Source organism: Radiomyces spectabilis (genome assembly GCF_025331425.1).
Source record: "Radiomyces spectabilis strain NRRL 2753 chromosome Unknown BYT42scaffold_3, whole genome shotgun sequence".
NCBI lineage: Eukaryota > Fungi > Mucoromycota > Mucoromycetes > Mucorales > Radiomycetaceae > Radiomyces > Radiomyces spectabilis.
This window is the reverse complement of record NW_026251928.1, coordinates 1,964,456-1,986,125: the sequence shown is the minus strand read 5'-3', so window position 1 is coordinate 1,986,125 and position 21,670 is coordinate 1,964,456. Positions and strand designations below refer to the sequence as shown.

At 44.6% G+C, this 21,670-nt stretch overlaps 6 protein-coding genes across 6 annotated transcripts; 5 read left to right on the top strand and 1 right to left on the bottom strand.

Moving 5' to 3' along the window:
* Positions 1-715: 715 nt before the first annotated feature.
* BYT42DRAFT_611704 (Bromodomain-containing protein) lies at positions 716-9,672 on the top strand (the record flags this gene model as incomplete). Its single annotated transcript, XM_051571544.1, has 27 exons — positions 716-905; positions 992-1,080; positions 1,145-1,217; positions 1,288-1,478; positions 1,544-1,601; positions 1,664-1,824; positions 1,886-2,104; positions 2,189-2,461; positions 2,527-2,642; positions 2,720-2,933; positions 3,013-3,957; positions 4,025-4,144; positions 4,227-4,514; positions 4,588-4,794; positions 4,847-4,914; positions 4,981-5,349; positions 5,439-5,559; positions 5,637-5,736; positions 5,846-6,239; positions 6,323-6,350; positions 6,418-7,596; positions 7,671-7,718; positions 7,790-8,620; positions 8,679-8,749; positions 8,813-9,242; positions 9,310-9,570; positions 9,640-9,672. 27 exons carry the CDS (start codon positions 716-718, stop codon positions 9,670-9,672), a joined length of 7,077 nt encoding a protein of 2,358 aa, XP_051426501.1.
* Positions 9,673-9,818: 146 nt separating this feature from the next.
* On the bottom strand, positions 9,819-10,507 carry BYT42DRAFT_243474 (U6 snRNA-associated Sm-like protein LSm6). Its single transcript, XM_051562681.1, has 3 exons — positions 10,207-10,507; positions 10,011-10,124; positions 9,819-9,934 (listed from the first exon to the last, which is right to left on the bottom strand). Exons 1-3 carry the CDS (start codon positions 10,301-10,303, stop codon positions 9,903-9,905), a joined length of 243 nt encoding a protein of 80 aa, XP_051426500.1. The 5' UTR covers positions 10,304-10,507; the 3' UTR covers positions 9,819-9,902.
* Positions 10,433-12,010, top strand: BYT42DRAFT_560907 (ubiquitin-conjugating enzyme/RWD-like protein). The gene is made up of 6 exons (XM_051567294.1): positions 10,433-10,920; positions 10,994-11,044; positions 11,123-11,255; positions 11,376-11,523; positions 11,613-11,697; positions 11,826-12,010. Exons 1-6 carry the CDS (start codon positions 10,712-10,714, stop codon positions 11,836-11,838), a joined length of 639 nt encoding a protein of 212 aa, XP_051426499.1. The 5' UTR covers positions 10,433-10,711; the 3' UTR covers positions 11,839-12,010.
* A 484-nt stretch (positions 12,011-12,494) lies between these two features.
* Positions 12,495-14,413, top strand: BYT42DRAFT_528702 (fructose-bisphosphate aldolase, class II). The gene is made up of 5 exons (XM_051565378.1): positions 12,495-12,617; positions 12,682-12,730; positions 13,118-13,268; positions 13,351-14,123; positions 14,213-14,413. The coding sequence occupies exons 1-5, from the start codon at positions 12,548-12,550 to the stop codon at positions 14,244-14,246; spliced, it is 1,077 nt and encodes a 358-aa protein (XP_051426498.1). The 5' UTR covers positions 12,495-12,547; the 3' UTR covers positions 14,247-14,413.
* A 660-nt stretch (positions 14,414-15,073) lies between these two features.
* Positions 15,074-18,938, top strand: BYT42DRAFT_560903 (uncharacterized protein). The gene is made up of 9 exons (XM_051567293.1): positions 15,074-15,539; positions 15,601-15,771; positions 15,894-16,000; positions 16,079-17,048; positions 17,111-17,190; positions 17,257-17,338; positions 17,414-17,462; positions 17,549-17,724; positions 17,805-18,938. The coding sequence occupies exons 1-9, from the start codon at positions 15,318-15,320 to the stop codon at positions 18,822-18,824; spliced, it is 2,877 nt and encodes a 958-aa protein (XP_051426497.1). The 5' UTR covers positions 15,074-15,317; the 3' UTR covers positions 18,825-18,938.
* An 893-nt stretch (positions 18,939-19,831) lies between these two features.
* On the top strand, positions 19,832-21,640 carry BYT42DRAFT_492200 (alpha-L-fucosidase-domain-containing protein; the record flags this gene model as incomplete). Its single annotated transcript, XM_051564134.1, has 5 exons — positions 19,832-20,049; positions 20,115-20,551; positions 20,627-20,816; positions 20,888-21,091; positions 21,151-21,640. The coding sequence occupies 5 exons, from the start codon at positions 19,832-19,834 to the stop codon at positions 21,638-21,640; spliced, it is 1,539 nt and encodes a 512-aa protein (XP_051426496.1).
* Positions 21,641-21,670: the final 30 nt, after the last annotated feature.

The window sequence follows — 21,670 nt, the reverse complement described above, 5'->3', positions numbered from 1 at the left end:
CAACGGCAAAAAGAATTGGAAGGAATCGAATGGTGGATATCTCCTTTTGCCATATAATGGAACGTTTATCCGCTGATGGTGAGTTTTCAGTGTATATGGTGTTCGCGGCAGCGAATTATTGATATGCCAATTTCGACGATCTGATTCGCCTATATCCACGATCCGTCGCAGACAATTCCTCATCTTGCTGGATTTCCTTCGCAGATAGGATTAAAAGTCCTCATAACTACTGGTGATAGTCCGTATCATTCCTCCCTTGGCCTTTTCGATTCATACAATGGTTCAGTTGTGGTTGGCCTAAACCACGATGAGGGCTTTCCGCAGAAAGAGTCATGATCGATGGCCTGAGATTTCACAAAGCACGTAGTCCCGGGGGAAGAAGGCGAATATATCCAAATTTTTAACGTCGCAAACTATTTTTGGAAGAAACATGTCATTTTGATGGGACTTTTTCTCTCTCCTTGGTCTTTTTCTCTATTTCAGCCGTTGCCCCATTTTCCCTAGTCGTCTAACTTTTTCATTTCGCGTCTCGCTTTGGGATTCTTTCGCGAAACCATTCCGTCAAGGACACTTTTGTCTTCTAACTTAATGGATTACTGATGTATAAAGTTCATTCAAGACCATAAGCAACTGCAGTTATATTTTGCTTCAGCATCGTCAAACTATTGATGGGTGGGCACCATATTTTTGCAGAGAAAACCCATCCTGCAACGACATGGTCAAGGGCGCAGCACGCCGCGAGTGGGAAATTTTACGTCATCGCGCATTTCGTACTCCGACAGACTTTGGTTCTGTGAGGGCAATTTTTGAACGGGTCTTTCACTTGAAGAAACGCTTCAGTCTACTTCCCGAAAACTTGACAGTTTGTCTCCTTCTCACAGATCGATCATTGAAGATTCGAACTTGTAGACAATTCGTCAATGCAGCGGGACGCCCATAAAAAAGGATTTACATTATAAGTATACTCAATTTTACAAAGGAATATATGCAGACAAGGCTGACACGCTTCCTTTTCCCGATTTTTTTACAAGTCATGAACGATTCGTACTTGAAGTAGTTCCGGCGCAACGCCTCATAAAGGTACCTTAATCTCGATACGATCGTTTAATAACAACGGACCATGTAACTGAATTCTCCTCATTAGGGTTCGGCTGAGCTGACCATTCAGCCCCTTCATAATAAACTGACAGGCATTCGGATCAACAGCCGTCAATGCCGTAAGACATCATTAGTTTCGCACCTACATATCGTTCAAACACCTTACGCAGACGTTTTTCTTGACTTTAGAAATCGTACAGACCTTTGTGAACAGTACACCCGTCGAACACACCTATTCCGATGCCGTAGCCGACTTAACGCTTGGATCCAACACAACCATCGCCCATCATCAAGTGTACAAAAGCAAATACTTGAATGCACTAAGAGAAGCGGACGAAGGAGAATTGTTGATCAGACTGCCAGAAGACAGCATTAAACAGGTACGAATGGTGCCTGACAAGATCCGCGTAACCTGGTCATTTACCCGTCATTGTTCTGATGCTAGATGTCCGAATCCGAAGCCCAACTCATAAGCAACGATGTCTATATGCACAGCAGTGCCGGTATGACGATTTATTTTTTCAGACATATTTTCGCGCCGGTGATACTAAGTGAAATATATTAGAAATGGGCGAGGACGGGACACCGCAGGACAAGAGTCTGTCTACACCGACTGTCGATGCTGGACCATCTTATGCACCCATTGTAGTGAGAGTCGATTTTATTCTGGAGAATCCTCGCATGGGAGTTGTGTTTGTTGAACCGGACGAGGAAGTAGCACCCTATGTAAGTGTTGAAACCGGATGAGTTGCATAAATGAAGTAAACTGACCGATTTTTTTCTCCAGCGCGCTCCTCACGTATATACCGTAAACCAACCATTACCGGGATCAACACGTGCCTGGCTTCCTTGCATTGATCGAGTGTCGGAAAGATGTACATGGGATATGGAATTCATTGTTCCTCGTAAAATGGGATCGACAGCGGTGACAGATTATGATGCCGAGAGTTCGCTTGATGAAGAGGATGCCACCGTGGTTGTATGCAGTGGTGAAGTTGTTGAACAGGTAAATAACACGGAATGGAAAACAATGGGAGATAGGATCACAGCAACTGAACTTTGTTCCAATTTTTTTGTCATATCTATCAAGGTCATTTATCCGTCTGATATATCCAAGAAAATTGTTCATTACAGCTTAGCGGTCCCCACTGCGGCGCCATTCATCGGCTTCGCTATCGGACCTTTTGAAATGATTAAACTATCACCATCTCAACTTCAAGAGGAAGTACTGACGGGCGCCGATCTCGACGAAAACCAGCAGCAAAGTTTGATGGCGGAAATCAACATGATGTCCAACATTTACGCTTTTGCGCTACCGGGATTAGATGAGGAATTAAGCGTGAGCTGCAGCTTTCTGATGCATGTAAGTGAATTGTCCCAACCGATATTTGTACCGAGTCACGAATACTTATTGCGTCAAAACAAAAGGCCATGCATTTCTATGCTCAGGAATATGGCTCATACCCATTCTCCGACTATAAGCTGGTATTTGTGGAAGATGCTTGGAGCGAAATTACGTCCAGTGCCTCGCTGGCTATTTGCAGGTAAGATTTTTGAGATGGATACGAGGCATTGCCAAGGCGGCCGGGGAAATTCACACTGACGATTATATGTCGATTAGCTCTCGTCTCCTTCATTCGGCCGATATCATTGATCAGATCTATCATACCCGTCGCATGCTGAGTTTAGGCTTGGCAAGACAATGGTTCGGTATCCATATTGTACCTAAATCTTGGCCGGATACCTGGTTGGTGTGCGGATTGTCCAACTTGATGGGGTCCTTGTTTATCAAGCGGCACTTGGGCAATAACGAATACCGATTACGCATGAAGCGAGTAAGTGGCATTGGGATCAGCAGTAAAAATGTATTCATGGTAGGGCGACCAAGTTGCTGATATCATTGTTTTCGTATAGGATATGGAATTATGTTGTTCACTTGATGTCAATCGGCCGCCCCTTTACAATCCAGCGCTTCCGATACCTTTAGATCCTGAAGATTTGGATTTCTTGGAACTGAAAGCTCCTCTGGTGCTGCATATGCTTGATAAACGTATGTGCAAAGGCGGCGGAACCCTTGGTCTTTCACGCGTTATTCCCAAAATCCTCGTGTCCGCCATGAGTGGTGAACTTCCCCAAAATGCCATTAGCACACATTACTTTATGAAGCTGTGTCGGAAAGTGAGCGGATTTGATACCAAGAGCTTCGCCGATCAATGGGTGTACAAGAGCGGATGCCCCAAGTTTACATTCTCGTTTCACTTTAACCGAAAAAAAATGGTGGTCGAGATTTTTATGCGACAGGAAAACTCCAATGCGGTTATCGGCAACGAAAGTCCAGTGAGTTTACTATTGGAAGGCAGCAGCAGTCAGGATCTCGTGACTCCCATGTTCACGGGCAATTTGACGGTGCGTATCCATGAAGCCGACGGTACTCCGTACGAGCATATTTTGGATATTCAATCGACCAAACATAAATTTGAAGTGCAATTCAATACCAAATACAAGCGTATCCGTCGAAACACGAAACGGTTCTTGGCAAAGCAAGCTGCGGCGGCAGCGGCGGTGGCCGAGGAGGAATTGGAAAATGAAGACGGTGAAACAGGCACCACCATGCTTGGCATTATTCCCAGTTTAGGCTTGGGAATGCCGATCTTTGAAGATCCTACTCAACGTCAAGATTGGCGGATCGTCGAATGGGGTCAAGACGAGGAAGATACAAGTGGTGCTGCCAGTGCCATGTTCGACTGGATTCGTCTCGATGCCGAATTTGAATGGCTGTGTACCATGGATTTTCAGCAACCCGATTACATGTGGGCAGCGCAACTTACCAAAGATCGTGATGTGGTGGCACAACATGAGGTGGGTGAAGGACAGTGAGAATGGAGTCATTCAACAAAACTGACCCTCATTTATCCTTACGATTTAGGCTATTGAAGCACTGAAGCACATGCCCTCGTTTCCGACGTCTACTAGTTTACTACGAGCTCTCATGGATCCTAAATGTTTCTACAAAATCCGTATGGAGGCTGCTTATGCGCTGGCATCGGTAAGTACGAAACGATGCGTATTGTCCCACCATTTAGAAGGGCATAGGCTGATAATGGCTACTTTTGTTTCTGGTTTGCTAGTGTGCCACACCGTCTCTGGATTGGGTTGGATTGTTGCAACTGAACAAAATGTTCCAAAAACGCTATTGTTTCCCTGTCGGTTCATCCCATATGGAAGTGGACGATGATATTCCTATGGAGCTGGCGATCCCAAAACCCAACAACTTTTCCAATCTGCCGGAATACTTTCTACAGAAGGCTGTTGTCATTGCGTTTTCCCAAGTCCGTGATCAGCATGGCTTAACGCCGCTAAAGATTCGCCAATTCCTGTTGGACCTCCTGAAATACAATGACAATATCGGAAATGAGGTGAGTCGCAAAACAATAAGGAACGGTAAAAGTTCAAATGGGTTGCTCATACCCTATTCCGTCATTCTTCTAGTTTTCGGACAGCTATTATATCGCCACACTCATCTCTGCTCTCGGAGATTCTTTAATTCCTGCTTCCGACGCCGAAAATGCATTGCAGTACGATGACTTTGAAGGGGAAAATGTACTGATGGCTGCCAAATCAGAAATCGAACGTTTTCGCACACTGGACTATGTGATTCCGACCTACCATAATATCGTGACCATTACATGTCTCAAGGTAAGCTGCGAAATGTGGGTCACGCAAGTTTATTGGTTCTGACATGTCACAGACAATGGCCAAACTGATGCTCAATGGACTGATGGAAGTAAACTTGGTGATGTTTTTGCAATATACCCGGTAAGATGGTTCTTGGTTTGATGTGCCTAATCGTTCCTGTTGCTCATTTTTCAATTTTTTTTAAAGCTATGGCAATTATATTCAAGTTCGCCTCACCGCCTTTGATTGTCTCTTTGTGTTGAAAGGGTTGACGGAAAGCACATTGACGCAATACTTTTTAAGCGTGATAAGAGATGATCCTTGCGTCTATGTGTCACATTACGTCGCTCGCGCCATGCTGGCATGGCTAGGCTTAGCATTGAAGGACAAGGTGGACTCATCGCAAAACCGATTCATTGAAGAATTTGCCGAAGAAGAAGGACGCGTCGTCATTGATGATGATCGGCAATCGTTCAAGAAAACCGCACAACAAGAATTCCAAGCCAATGTGGAAAATCTCAGAAAACGATTCGAACACAATTATCAGTTACAGCAAACCATATGGGAAATGTTAAAGTGAGTGGACGATGGGTCATCAATTACACGCAGCCGATAATCTCATACTCCATGCTTGTGCTTTTTTTCTTCTTCTTCGCCGTTTCCAGTTCTCCCGAAAGCTCGCATCTGGACCATTGTACACGCAAATATCTGCTTCAGTTCTGTGAATACATGTACAAGCCAATCGACGTGGGATTGAAAGTCACCATTCGAGTGCCTTCCTTACAGGTATGAGACAGGTTTTCTTTTATGTCCATTAGAGGTTGGATTATTGGCTAAACTAAGGAATGCTGATGCTTTATTAGACCACGGATTCGCCAGATGATATATCAGAACCTCAAACCCCCACCCCGCCGATCATTCGTCTTCACAAACCCAAAACGGTCTCACGAAAAGAAGGCGAAAGTAAGTATACCTCTATCCTTCTCTGGTTTTACTTGAGAACATGAAATGGACGTCAAGTATGCTGATGATGCGCGTCGTTTTTTTCTCTCTCCTGCTTCTCGCCTAAAAGAAACTACGAAACCCAAAAAGGCATCGACAACGATTCACATCAAAACCGAAGCTGCTGCCGAGAGTACTGTTCCTGCAAGTGGACCATCGGCTACACCTAGTATTCCGAAAACACCGCCTTCTACTGTCGTTTCCACTACTACGACCGCGACCGCCCCCACCCCGGCTCCTGCTACAACGGTGGCCATGGAAGCGCCCGTGGCCTCAAAAGCTCAAGTGAAACCCACCCCTACACCCAAGTTGGTGATCAAAAAGGGCGAAGGTATGCCCTCGGACGAGGCTAAAAAGGCTCGCCGTATTCTCAACAAACTTATCAAACACCGATCTGCCATTCCTTTCTTGCAACCTGTGGATGAAAACCTCGATGGCGCTCCCGATTACTTCAAGATCATCAAGTATGTATAGTTTTTCATGATTTTTCCCATGAGATATAGGCATTCAGGCTCATTATTCAATTTTTAACTGTTAAAACTACCAGGCGACCAATGGATCTTGGCACCATCAAGGTATGTTCTCGGAATGACCGAATTGGGTAAGTGTTTGAATAATAGGAATGCTAAATGGACGCTCTAGAGCAAAATGGAGAATCGACGCTACACTTCATTCCGGCAATTTGAGGATGATCTTCGGTTAATGTTCAGCAATTGTTTTGCGTACAATGGACCTGGTACCTTTGTTTATAACGAGTGCCAGACACTGGAGGCTGTCTTGGAGAAAGAACTGGCGAATATTCGCGGTAAAGAGCCCGAGGAAACACAAAATATGACGATCGTTGAAAGTCCCGCCCCATCGCCCCGGTTGAGCCATGCACCCGCCATTGTGCCACCTAAACCGCCGAAACCTTCAGCAGAGCCGTCTAGGCCCGCTGCACCCACGGAGAAGGCGACAGTACCCGCCTCGAAGTCGGCGATTCCTGCAACTGCTTCAGCTCAAGCTTCAACATCATCCCCTGTTCCCGTTTCAGCTACCCCAACTACGCCAGCTACATCAGCGGCGACAGCGACTCCTGTATCTTCGGCAAGCCCGTCCATGCCGCCTAAGAAACCCGAGCGTGAAGAAACCGACAGGGAAAAAGTTCACACAATTCTGCGAAAAACCATGGAAAATCAGCATGCCTTTGAATTTTTGCGACCTGTGGATCCTATCAAACAAGGTATTCCTCACTATCTGAACATTATCAAGAAACCGATGGATTTGGGTACAGTCAAGGCGAAGTACAAAACGGGGCAATACAAAAAAGCGCAGCAATTTGATGAAGATGTGCGGTTGATGTTCAGAAACTGTTATACCTTTAATCCTCCCAACACGTACGTATACAATGAAGCGAAAGCACTCGAAGAAGTCTACAACAAGTACTGGCAAATGTACTATGGTGCTCCTACAGCGGCCGCTTCAGAAAAGAAGTCGGAATCCCCCGCTGTTATTGCCAAACCTCCCAAGCCCGCCACTGCCAAGCCAGCCACTACCCAGCCAGCACCTACCAAGCCAGCACCTACCAAGCCCGCCGCTCCCAAGCCAGCAGCACCTACAAATACTACTGAGCAAGCACCTTCCTCTGTCGCCCAAGAAGCGCCTAAACCAAAAGCTGCTCCTGCTCCTAAACCTTCGGCGCCCAAGCCTGCTGCTAAACCTTCGGTGCCCAAGCCTGCTGCACCCGCAGATCCTCGTATGGACAGCAATAATCACAAACGTTGTGACCGTATTCTGAAGAAGCTGTGGCAGCATCAAGCTTCGCAACCATTTTATGAACCTGTATGTGATTCCAACCAAAATCTTGCAACAACATCATAGGGAGGGGCTTCAGTCAATTAACGCTTATTGTATAGGTCGATGCGGAAGCTTTGGGAATTCCTCAGTATCATGAGATTATCAAGGTAAGCATCGCTATAGGTACATCATGGCATCGCTCATGCATGTATGCTCATACCTGGTTTGAATATTTAAGCGACCCATGGATCTGTCTGCTGTGCGTAAAAGTTTGGAGGAGAATCGATTTGCAACCATCTGGGACTTTGAAACCGATGTACGACAAATCTTTTGGAATTGTTACCGGTTCAATGATGCTGCTTCTTGGGTAGCGCAACAGGGCCGTGCTTTGGAGTCCTTCTTCAATCAAATTTGGTCAGCAGAATTTGCGGATCCGAATGCGCTGAAAGGAGATGAGAAACGGTTGGCGCAAAAGATTGTTAACAAGCTCATGGCTCATGAAGCAGCTGGATTTTTCAACGAGCCTGTGGATACCGATCTTATTGCAGACTATGGCAAGATCATCAAGTCACCCATGGATTTACGTACGATCTCTGAAAAGTTGGAATCCGGGAAATACACCAGCTTGACTCAAGTGGATGCCGATATCCGTCTGGTGTTCAGCAACTGTTTCATTTACAATGCCCCCGTCACCTTTGCTTACGAACAAGGGAAGCGACTCGAAAAATATTATCATAATGCGGGCCGTGAGTTACGTAACAAAGTCAAGGAAATGAATGGGACAGCTCGCCGAATGTCCAACTCGCCTTCTCCAGCGGCGATGGCCATGCCTTCCAAACCTGTGGCGGGATCCAGCTCGGCCAAGACACCCAAAACCGCCATGGGACCTAGCGCTGAAAGTGCGAAAAAACCCAAAGCAAACAAAACGCCGTCTGTCCCGGTTTCAAGCACCAACAAGACGCCGTCAGAAACGCCATCGCAAGGTCTTCATCCGGCTTTGGAAGCCAAACTGGTATCCTTTGTCAATAAGCTTATGAACAACAAAGCCGCACTGGGTTTCTTGGAACCGGTAAGGAGAAAAAGAAATGTGAGGAAAGGATCGTCTCTGATGAAATGAAATTCTATAGGTGGATCCTATTGCGCTTAATATCCCTCATTACTCTTTGATTATCAAGCAACCCATGGATCTTGGGACATTGTAAGTGTTGAGAATGACAAAGACTTGCAATGTCCAGGTTTTAACAGTGGAATATTTAAATAGAATGAAAAAACTGAAGAGTGGCGCTTACAAGTCAGTGCGCGATTTTGAGACGGACACTCGACTGATTTTCACCAATTGCTACACGTTTAACGGGTTTGATCATCCAATCTCGCACAGTGCCAAAACACTGGAGACGATCTTCAACAAAGAAATTCCGAATTTACGGCGAAAGGAAGAACAGTTAAATGCAGAGGCAACTGCGTCTCCCTCACCGTCTCCTGCTCCCGCCAATGGCACAAAAACATCGAAACCGGCCCCTGCCAAACCAAGGGAAAAATCAGCTTCAGCCTCCCCGAATCCTGTGAAAAACGAACTACGAAAATACAAATCCGTGCTGGATAAACTTCAGTCCCATCCGTCTTATTATGCGTTTGGTGCGCCAGTGGACCCGGTTCTTTTACAAATCCCTATGTATTTTGATATCATCAAGGTAAGTTTTTTTTCGATACGAAAACAATGTGCGAAAAATATGCATGTTGACATCTTTTGAAATTAAGAACCCAATGGATTTTGGAACGATCCGCAAGAAAATGGAAGATTCTGAATACCGAAGTACTGAAGCACTCCTTAAAGACGTGGAGCAGGTCTTTGTGAATTGTTACTTGTTCAACTTGTCCGATGATATCGTGTATCAGATGGGCAAAGAACTTGAAGCGCGATTCAACAAACTATGTGCCGCCAAAGGATTAAAAGGAGTTCACGTGAGCATGGATCCACCACCTGCCATTAAACGTGAAGCGGATATTGATATGGAAGAGGTAAGCAAAAAGATCGTCCGGCTCACGAATGTCAATGCGTACTAATACTTGAATTGATCCAAAAAATAGGAGGCCATGTTGCTGAAAAAACAAAGACTGTGAAAGCGACATTTGAAAAATCATTAATATTCCTTTATCTTTCGCTTTTCTCCCAAAAACTGTAAATAGATATTTTGTACAAAATAATGAGAGTAAAAGATATCAGGTGTCATCATTTGGATGCTAAAAAAACCACATCAATCCATGTTGTCTTGCGAGTGACTGTAATATTTAATCATTGAAGGATGATAGAAATCGAAAAAAAAAGGAAACATAGAGACGAGGTAGTTTAATCATGCTGATTTTTCGGCACTGATGTACAACACTAACAAAATACTCCATTGGTTAGTTCTCTCGTGAAGAGTGCGTTATGCGTGCACGTCACTTGGTTGTCGACCTACCGTTGTTGCCTCGAATGAAGGTATCGCCATATCTGTTTTTCAGTTTTCCATCAACGTACTCTTCGGTACCTTCCAAAGCAATATTCATGTAGCCATCCAAGCAAGCAAGAACGCCTACGATAGAATCAAAAATAATGCCATTTCCCTGTTAGCTGCCATTGTAGGTTCCATTACAAACTTTATAAGGACTTTATACCTTTATAATCAATGCCAGAGTTCAATTTTACAATAACACGGTGACCAATGGCCGAGTTCAAAAAGTCGGTAGGTGATCGTGCGTGCTTTCCCTCCATGTGTGTGTGCGTTGTTTCCCGATCCCAAAAAAAGGTTGCAACCAGCGTCCTCACGGTTGCGCTTGGTCGGTCTGTGACTTTACGGCGGGTGTACAATCACGTGTGGAAAACTTCATTGGGTATAAATATGCTCGGACTGCCTTGCAACTTCCGGTTCGGACAAGTTGCAACACAAGTCACCGTTCCGTAGATTTTTTGGAAAGGTTTCTTCCCCAGCTCAGATTTCACCTGAAATGTGTAAATTTTTTTTTTTCCTCACTTCTTCTTGTTGATCTTTCTTTCAATCGGGGACATCAAAGCAACTGGTTGATCTTTGTTTAACCGTTTACATCCATTATATACCATATCAAAGCATTTCTACGTTTCATTCTTATTTCCTAGCATACCATATCAACGGTTTAATCTATCATGAGCTCCACTCGCGCTACCCGCAGCACCACGGCTTCCACCAACGCTTCTAGCCCAACCGCCACCAACAGTGCTTCCAATGCTACGTCATCGACGCCTCGTAACACCTCACCGGCCACATCGAGTGCGGCCTCTTCTCCCTCGACTCCCAAATCTACCGCATCCAAGAAGAAGAGTTCTACCAAGACTCTCAGCAGCAGTGCAAAACGGTGAGCAGTAAAAGCCATGGATGACATGATAAGTGTCCACTTATCTGACTAATGGTGCTTTTATTTTGAATAGTATTTCCAAGGAATTAGCTGAGATCTCCCTTGATCCTCCTTCCAACTGCAGGCAAGTGTCACTGGTTAAGGTGGACCGGCGATGGAGAGTGACTGTTCCTTTATTAACATGATCACTTGCTTTTTCTAGTGCTGGACCCAAGGGCGATAACCTGTATGAATGGGTCTCTACTATTGCAGGACCGGCCGGTTCGCCGTATGCAGGTGGCATCTTTTTCTTGGATGTGCACTTTCCACAGGAGTATCCCTTCAAGCCACCAAAGGTACGATAGTTTTCAATTGTTGAAAGGAGAGGGGGGGGGGGAAAGAAAAAAAAAAAGATTGTCACAAAAAGCAAAGCAGCGGAGCAATGCATTAACTTTTTTTTTATTTCCCCTTTTTAGGTAGTTTTCAGAACACGCATTTATCACTGCAATATCAATAGCCAGGGCGCCATTTGTCTCGATATTTTGAAGGACAATTGGTCTCCGGCCTTGACCATCTCCAAAGTTCTACTTTCTATTTGCTCTCTGTTGACGGATGCCAATCCTCGTAAGTGGAAAATTTGCATGCCCTTGCAGTGCATACATTTATTCCTGGGTTAAAACGTCTACCATGTATTGACATTGATTTTGGGATAGATGATCCTCTTGTGGGCAGCATTGCTCAGGAATATCTCAATGATCGTGAAGAACATGATCGCGTGGCACGAGAATGGACGAAACGGTAAGCATCAGTTTCTGAATTTTTTTTTTTCAAGGTTTCAGTGATGCGTTTTTTGATTGGGGGTTTTTTTTTGGTCCTTTTGTTTTTTTATGCAATGGTATTTACGTTTTGACCTTTTTATAATGTAGATATGCATGTTAATTTGATGATGAATCGCCTCTGTTATTCATCTTTACCTTCTTTCTCCTTGCTGTTTTTGAATATCATTTGTGTAAAGTCTCCATAGAAACATCATTTGCTCCCATGCTCAACAGATGGTAGTGGCCTTTATGTTCATCCTTCGAATAAAAAAGCTTTTCATTGTATCATAAAAGGAAAAGTAGATTTTTTTTTTATTCGGGTTTATCACGGCACCCATCATAGATAAGCCAAAAGATTATGAAAATTTTATCGGTCGATTTTTTCCCGCTTAATCAGTGCGTGGATCATTTTTCCGTGCCAACATAAAAAAAAATCGTTGTAAATTTTTGGGATATCGATGGCTCCTTGAAGAATTTCTTATGGCTTAAACATATACCACACAATGGAAGTCGAATGGATAATTTGGAGTTCGACATGGGTATCGAATCCACCAATGAAGGAATGTGGGATGAATCTGAGTTTGAGTATAGCAGGGGTGAACACTGAGAAACGGCCATATCATTGCCATCATACGAGCAGAGTTTTAAAAAAAAAAAACTTGGACTCGGCCGGACTTTTGATGCTGATCCTCTCAGATGATGCAATGAGCGAATTCTCAAAAAAAAGCATAAAAGGGATTCATGTGTGGGCGAGCCTTTTGTCTTGTTTTTCTTTTTCTTTTTCTTCTTTGTAAACCTTTTTCCTTTACACTTGTACTATATTAAAAAAAATGGGTGTTCTCGATATTGTTCCCGCTGGTGTTGTCACTGGCCAAAACTTGAAGAAGCTTTTCGAATACGGTAAGATCAATTAACTCGAAATTGCGAAAGAAACAACATGGTTATTCATACGTCTTTCCTATAGCTCGTGAGCACAAGTTCGCTATCCCTGCTATCAACTGTACTTCTACCAGGTAGGCTAAACTCTTTCTTGAGTTTTCATATCATTGTTGGTGTGACAATGTGGGCAATGCTATGCGAGCGGAATCATGGCCACGCGGAACACGTCATAAAATGCGGGATGGCTTTTGGGTTCAACTTTGCATTAAGCTTTTCGGTGAGAGAAGCGATTGGGAAAACTCGGGAAACACGCGGGATGTGACAGATGCAAAGTTAACGCGGTTGACCCGGAGCCATCAACCCGCGTGGGTTTGGAAAAGTGTTTATCTTGGCTTCTATCTATCGTCAATGGTTGGCTGTGGTTTCTCTGGATTTGAATTTGAATGTCACACCATCATGGATTCAATCTTGGAAAGATTCCAAACTGATCATACTTATCATGATTTTTTTTCTTCTCTTAGCACTGTCAACGCTGCTCTTGAAGCTGCTCGCGATATCAAGTCCCCCATCATCATCCAGTTCTCCAATGGTGGTGCTGCCTACGTCGCTGGTAAGGGTTTGAGCAACAAGAACCAGGAAGCCTCCGTTCTCGGTGCCGTTGCTGGTGCTCAAGTAAGTTTATCAAACTGGGTCTTATCTCTTTATCTCGTGGCATAATCCACTGACTGTTGATTATGTAAAACTTTTTTTATAGTATGTTCGCGCTGTTGCCAAGGCTTATGGTATTCCCGTGGTTGTGCACTCTGATCATTGCGCCAAGAAGCTCCTTCCTTGGTTCGATGGCATGCTTGCCGCTGATGAGGCTTACTTCAAGGCTCACGGTGAACCTCTTTTCTCTTCTCACATGCTGGATTTGTCCGAAGAACCCAAGGAGGAGAACATCGCTACCTGTGTCCAGTACCTCAAGCGTATGGCTCCCATCAACTGCTGGCTCGAAATGGAAATCGGTATCACCGGTGGTGAGGAAGATGGCGTGAACAACGAAGATGTTGACAACGCTTCTCTTTACACACAACCCGAAGACATCTGGGAGATCTACGAAGCTTTCTCCAAGGTCTCTGATCTCTTCTCCATTGCCGCCGCCTTTGGTAACGTCCACGGTGTGTATGCTCCCGGCAACGTCAAGCTTCACCCCGAACTTTTGGGTAAGCATCAAGCCTACGTCGCCGAGAAGCTCAACTCTTCCAACCCCAAGCCTGTCTTCTTCGTCTTCCACGGTGGATCCGGTTCTACCAAGGAAGAAATCAAGACCGGTGTCGATAACGGTGTTGTCAAGATGAACGTCGACACTGACACCCAATGGGCCTACTGGATCGGTCTTCGTGACTTTTACAAGAAGAACGAAGCCTACCTCCAGACCCAGGTCGGTAACCCCGAAGGTCCTGGTAAGCCCAACAAGAAGTTCTACGATCCTCGTGTCTTCATCCGTGCTGCTGAAAGCACTATGATCAAGCGAGTCCAGGAGGCGTAAGTGTTTTTTATTTTATTTTTCTTTTTGGGTCATATATGAGTACAAAAGATATTGATGTGTTCTCTTTCTGTTCTTCTTTTTCTAGTTGCGAGGATCTTCACAACGTCAACACTTTGTAAATACGTTAGTTCTTCTATTCTAAAGTAGTTCTCATCCACAAATTTCTTATTTCATTAAATTCAATTCATTACGGTTATTGGAAAAACGTGCAGTCTTTTGTACCAGAACAACATCTTCAAATCGAAAAATACAATTTTTTCACATGAACTGATACATGGAAATTTTGGGAATTCCGCATTTCCATCATATATCTGTAAAATAGAGCCTTTTACGAATATAAGATGTTAGGCATCCGATCCCCATGGGCTTCAGATGTTTTTAATCGTGCGGGTGGCTTCTGATTTATGTTTCCACGTGCAAAAACATCGAGACTTAGACAACCTTTCAGATCAGATGATAAAGATGTCATATCATTCCCAAATATATAGTTCTTGTCATGAGTGCGATCAAGAATGGCTTAGCTGTATTTTCTTTTGCTGCGATTCTGTGATGAACATCATTGGGGGGGGGAACAATGATAAATGATTCCCTTGCTGTAGTGTTTCGATGATCTGGTTTCGATTTCATCAGTAGGTCAAGTTTGTAGTCACTGTTAGTCATGGCAACATATGTTTAGTTAAATACTCATGTTTCATTGTCATGAGAATAATATTAACAATTCGATTAGACAATGAATCATGGTGGAAACCAATGATCTAATGGAAAAATATATAGAAATGGAGGATCCGGAAAAAAAGGAGCATGGCATGGATGGACTCATCAACCTGAAGAATTGTATCGCCGACTTAAAAAAAGTTGGCCAATGTAAAAGTCTTCTCGGACACAGGGACAGATCAAATATAAAGAGAAAGAAAAACGAAACATTGAATATTTGGAAAGAAAAAAGCTGCAAACTAGCATCTAGGATCGACTGCTGTTACCATCTACGGTTAACGAAAGGGCTATTTTCTTCCACGTGAGAATACCATTTCCGGTAATCGACAACGAATTTTTTTTCTTCAAGTCGCAAACGTATTTGGAGCGAGTGGTATATTTTATTGGACCCTTTCTCCCTTTTTCCACCCCTGTTGATAAAGAAGAAGCCTATCGACAGGCTAAAAAAAAATTACCTACACAAGAGTCAGAAAAATATGACTCCTCCTGTTGCACAGGTGTCTCGTCCCCCTTTGCCGCCACCTTTACCATTATCATTGGCGCAATCCACTGCCCTGCTTTCGCATCCACCTCCATCTCCCACTACTCATAATTTACCCTCACGACGTCATTCCTTGCCTGATCTAACGAAACTGAAGGAAGAATGGTACTGCAAAGAAGCCTTGCAAGTCAATACACTCCCTCCTGGAAAGTTACAGGTAAATACCCGTTTTTGGCCCAACCGTTCGTATCACGGGGGCACTGACCTTCCCCGACTAGATTGATTTGCTGAATTTTCAATCCGATGTCAAAGTGAAACGACCACAAATGCGGCTTAGAATGGGCTCTCAGCATTACTACTCGTCGCGGAGCAAAGATGCCACTGGCAACTGGAATGAAGGATTCATATTCACCATATCCTATCACAACCAATTATTTGATACCATCGAAGTAAGTTATCGGTTGCATTCCATTTTTTTTTTTCGGTGATGGGATGAAAATTAAGAATTTTTCTTATTTGGGGAATGATTGTGTATGTTCTAATGCATATTTATTATGGTTACGGCATGAAGCTTGATTTGTACGATAAGCGAAAAGGATGGCATAACAAGACACGGCATGTCGGCAAAGCGAAACTCAAAATTTCCTCCATCAAAGGCCGTGATGATGTATTTCTCACGTAAGTAGAACTTGTTGATTTTATATGAGAGCGGTTGTGGAACACCTTTTGATACGGGCGTGGGTTGTTCATTATTAGGTTTCTCCCCATGTACGAGTACCATGTTCGACGCTACCTTCCTGCACATATCCAATTACCGCATAATTTCCTAAAGTCACACATGCCTACCGTTCCGAATTTTAGCTCAATTCAACGCTCACTCCAGTCTCGAATATCTGACCAGAAAAATGTCACCAGCCAAGACGCTGATGATGATGATACTGAGACGCTAGTTATACCCGACTTACAGTACCATCAACATCCCAGCCACCGCAAGCATTCCATGACTCCCTTGATAGGATCCATCCAGATCCGTGTTCGTTACATTTACCAGATACCACCGGACGGCCTCACCGAAGATTTGAAACCCATTTACATGCCTTACAATGGGACCAAAGAGTTTGATACCTGTAGTCTTGCCAGCAGTCAACATAATCCCAGCTCCTACTCTGTCCACAGTCGATACAGCGGAAAAAGCCTTTACAGCACCGGTAGTAGCAATGTTTCCAATTCGACCATCTGCTCGGATGGACTTCAGTCTAGTCTGGCCGATTTCCATGACGCCGTCGAACCCAAACTGGTTTACGTCGATGATCTCAAACGCGTGTCTCCCACGGCAGCTGACCGACAAAACCCACCGTTGAGACGAGATTCATCCATCGATCTCATTTTTGAACAGAAACTGCACCACGAAATGGCCCGCCCCACGGATCCTTCCTCTGCCAAACGATCGGCTTCCTATGCCAGAGAACAGTTTGGTTTCTCACAATGTGACGTCGATAGCCGCAACAAGAATACCCGAAAAACCAACAGTGGTACCTCCACTCCCGATAATGCAAGTATTCGAAGTCATAACTTTGGCGACAAGAACTTTGCGTTTCGGTGGATCAATGAAACCTTTGATGAAGTTGCCCTGTCCCATCCCAGTTTGGACCGTATGATCGGTCTGGTGGTCAGTCCTCAGACACGAACATTACTACGTGCTGTGGTCAAGATGTTCAACGCTTTTGTAAGTGACAGCGTTGGAGTGCCGTACCATGTCGTTACTCATCTTTCTTTTCTTCGTTTCAGGGACAAGGCTTCAAGATTACTGGCATGCAATTATTATCATCCTTATCACTGTTGCAGACATTTTATTCAGATATACCACGGTAAGGAGACAATAGAATGGAGATATGTAAGTTCGCTTGACCTTGTTACTGATGACCGTGATTTAGACCTCCACCTGCCGAAAGAGTCAGCGATCTTCGGTTTTTGGATGAAGGGTATTATTTCCTGGGACACGCCATTATCGCTTATGTAAGTATCCGCTAAAGAGCGTTTTTTATTATTCTTTTCACGCACAGATGATTGAATGGTTTTCTTTCAATCTAGGGTTGGCGCGGCATCTCGTATCTAGGCGACTATGCCAAATATTTGAAAGGTGAAGTGTGATACAAAAAAAAAAAAAAAATGAAAGTAGACAGTCGAATCCACGTGCTGATTTCAAATTATGTTTTGCTCTTACAGATGTAATGAAGACGCGATCCAACAAAGAAGCCATCGTTCGTTTTTTAAAGATCCCACCGGAAGATCTGTTGGGTTACGAATATGGCTTACGAAAAGGCGCTGTATTTCAACCTAGCTATTTCGTTTCTCTGGACCGAGGTCATGAAGCTGTCGTTTTGGGCATTCGTGGCACCTGGGTAAGGGATAAAAAATATCGTGGCGTTAAAATGGCAAGTACTCACTCGACTCCTTATTTATTTATTTTTCGCTCCCGTAGAGCCTATATGATTGCATTACGGATCTGGTGTGCGAATACCGGCCATGGAAAGGTGGTCTTGTTCATTCAGGACTCTTGGCTTCGGCTCAATGGTTCTTTACCCGCATTATTCCTCAGATTTTTCATTACATCCATGAGCAATCGAAATCGTCCGACCGGCCTATTTCGTCATTTATCATTACCGGTCACTCTCTGGGTGCAGGCGCGGCGGCGATCCTCACCATGATGATCGTGGATCATCTCGATGAACTACGCCAACTGTCAGGCAACCCGAATTTTCGAATCCATTGCTATAGTTATGCTCCTGTGGCGGCGGTTTCTTTGGATTTAGCGGAGAAACACAAAGAGTACATTACCAGTTTTGTATGCCACGATGACCTCGTGGCTCGCTTATCTTACGGAACCGCCAGCTGTGCCAAGGAACTCATTATGGACGCTCTTATTGCTGTCGATGGCATGGGTGGCACCAGCAAGTTGAACGCTGACGAAATAGCGAAAAAAGCTTGCTTCGACATCATCAAAAAGCGACGTGAGGAAATCTTCCACTCGACCGAACCCAAATATCCTCTTCTCTATATTCCCGGAAGCGTCTACCAGTTTCGACGATCCAATAAGCCCGTTTCCACCGTACCATCCTCACTACGACCTCGATCGTCCTCCGCCTCTTCTTCCAAATCGACCCCCGCCAAACCATCTAAACTCACCTCTAGCCAATCCGAACCTGCTCTATTCCTAAAAGACGACGACCAACCCGGCGAAGTGAGCTTTACCTTACACAAAAGCTCGCCGCTCATTTCTGAAGAAGTCCTGGTGTCGAAAACATGTCTTGAAGATCATATGCTCGTCACCTATTTGAATGCGTTTCAAATGGTGCGACGTGAATGCATGCTTCATTCCAATCCAGAGTCGTCTGAAAAAAAGTCGGAACAGGACAACCTCCAAGCGCCTCTCAAGAGTAGCATGGAGGCCTCTGCATCTAATTTGCATGCCACGAATTCCCAGCAAAATCATGTTTTATAGGATAAAGCTATTATCATTTGATGAAGAAAAAAAACACTTCTCAATCAATCTTTTATAAATCTTCTCATTTTGCATCTGAAATTTTTCCCTCACTGATTTCGCCGATCATCTGATGGCGCTAAACATAACAAGATTGGGTCGTCTGATACGATACTGCTTGTTTATATTAAAACCTTGCTTAATCTGTTGTGGCTACAGAATTTGCCAGTTTTTGTTCTCTTTATTCTATGATTCCCAGGATCCTAGTCTCATCGTACTGGCTCTTGTTACTTTTGTTTCATTTTGTTCGTCCATGGAGGGTGGAAGGAATAGATGCCACCTCTGCTTTGCTGGAGGCTGCACCTTTGCATCTCAACATATCCAAGTTTGTCAATAACCAAGGATTCGGCGGCGGGGGCGACTTTGATGGTTTGGGCAATCATTTTGTCTGCGATACGCCTTTGCCCATGCTTGTGGGTGAAATTCCTTTTATGCCTACCGTCAATGAAGGGCTCAAAGATAATATTATGGCGCGGGGACAAGTCATGACGCTGCCTCACGAACGGCTGGGGGCACTTTATCTGCTCGCCAGCGTCAATCATGGTCCTGTAAAGACAAAATTCGTCATCATGTATGAAGATGGGACACATTCAACGACGACCGTGGTGCTTCCAGACTGGCAAACGGGCCACTTTACGCAAATCGTGCAACATGATGTGACGACGTGTCAAGTGAGTACAGGAGCAAGTGCCGGTCTCTTCTCTGTACCGATTTATGTGGATCCTACCAAAGTCGTATCGCATCTGACCTTCCCCTATACTGAGCTGTTGGGCTGGTTTCGTCCCGCTTTACACGTGTTTGCTCTGACAGCTTACAAGGCCGAGCCATCTTTACGTATCATCTCTGCGCGAAGCACCTCTCGTTGGGTATCCGAGCAGGTCCCCAATGGCTCCAATCGGCAGTATCAGATCATGACGGTGCGTGTGCATAACACGAGCCCGTATTGGGTGGAAAATTTACGTATCCAAATGGACGGCCCGCTTATCCAAACCAAACAATTTGGGAATATCGGCCAGCTTGCACCGGGCCACATCCAGACCGTTGATGTGGCTATTCACACGATTCGTCGTACCACCGGAAATGTGGGCGTCACCATCACATTAAGAAACGCCAACGATCAATTGGTGGCAGCTTCGGTTCGTACGACACTCAAGATAGGTTTACCTGACTATACGGAAGATGAAAGGTCAGTGACAGCAAAAATTTTGCTGATACGACTAATGCCTCACATTCCACCTATCACCGTTGTAGGGCGCTACGATTCCATGAGGCACCTACTTGGATGCAGCAAGCCAAATTTGGAATATTTATCCATTGGGGTGTGTATGCGGTGCCTTCATGGGCCCCTGTTGGTCAAGCGTACGCCGAGTGGTACTGGTGGCAAATGAATATGGGAAAGGCTACACGCGAGTACCATGAAAACGCATTCGGCACCAAATTTGAGTATGACGATTTTCTTCAACTGTGGAAACCGACCGAATTCGATGCGAACCGTTTGCTGGAACTCATTGATGTTTCGCGCGCAAGATATTATGTGTTCACCACCAAACATCACGACGGTATTGCATTGTGGGACACCAAAGTCACAAGTCGGTCTACGGTCCAGCTGGCACCTCACCGTGATTTTGTCAAAGAACTGGACACGGTATCGAAAACTGCTTTTCCACATTTGAAACGTGGTTTATATTGTTGGTGATTAAATAGCATCACTTCATACTATGGCGTATCGGTAATGATTTCATCTTGTTCTCTTTCCTTGTTAGATTCTCTCCCAGAGTGGTATCATCCAAGCTATTTTGACCCGTCTTTAGGTTGGCGTGGACCGCCACGGAATGCATATACCGGAGAACGAGTGCCGTACACTGGCAGCCGACCGATTTCTGACTATGTAAATGAACTCCAGGTACCGCAGATTCTGGAATTGATTGACACTTTTCAACCAGATATTCTTTGGTATGTCAACCACCAGTGCAGCGTATATTTCGTGAGAACACATGGCTGACTTGTAGATCTTGCTGCTCTAGGTGCGATATTGGCGGTATCAACAATTCGACGGCGTGGCAAGGGAAATTTTTTGATGATGGGCAACAAAGAGATCAGCAAGTCAGTCTAAATGATCGGTGTGGTAACCACATATCTGATTTCAGTACCATTGAATATCGTGCTGTAAATATTCCTCCTCCAAGGTTCTGGGAAGCGACGCGTGGTATTGACCCGTATTCGTTTGGGTAAATATTGGCAACCAAATGGTATTTAGATGCTTGATTAGCAGCTGATGATCGATTAGTTACAATCATGCAACGCGACCGGACCAGTACGCGTCAACGACGTCGCTTATTGTTGAACTGGTGAATGTGGTGACAAAGGGCGGTAATTTCCTGCTCAATATTGGACCGGATGCATCAGGAAAAGTACCAGATGTGATGGCGAATTGTTTGCGAGAGATAGGACAATGGCTGGATAAAGTGAATCCGGCGATCTTTAATAGCGAACCCTACTGGGTGACCACTGAAGACACTCTGGAACCGGGCCAACCTTTACGCTTCAGCCAACGACGCGATGGTAGGGCGTTCTACGTTTTTAGTCTGCAACGGCCTATTCATCGAATGGTCGTCAAGACCGTCATCCCCCTTCGACAGCAATCAGTGATACGAATGATGGGGTCCGCCATCGAATTGCGTTGGGAAGTACATAATAATGGTCGCTTAATTATTGTCATCCCATCTGGCATAACCAATACGTTGGAACATGTCTGGGTATTTGAAGTATTGCTCTGAAAAAATTGAATGCTTTTGCATACACAGTAT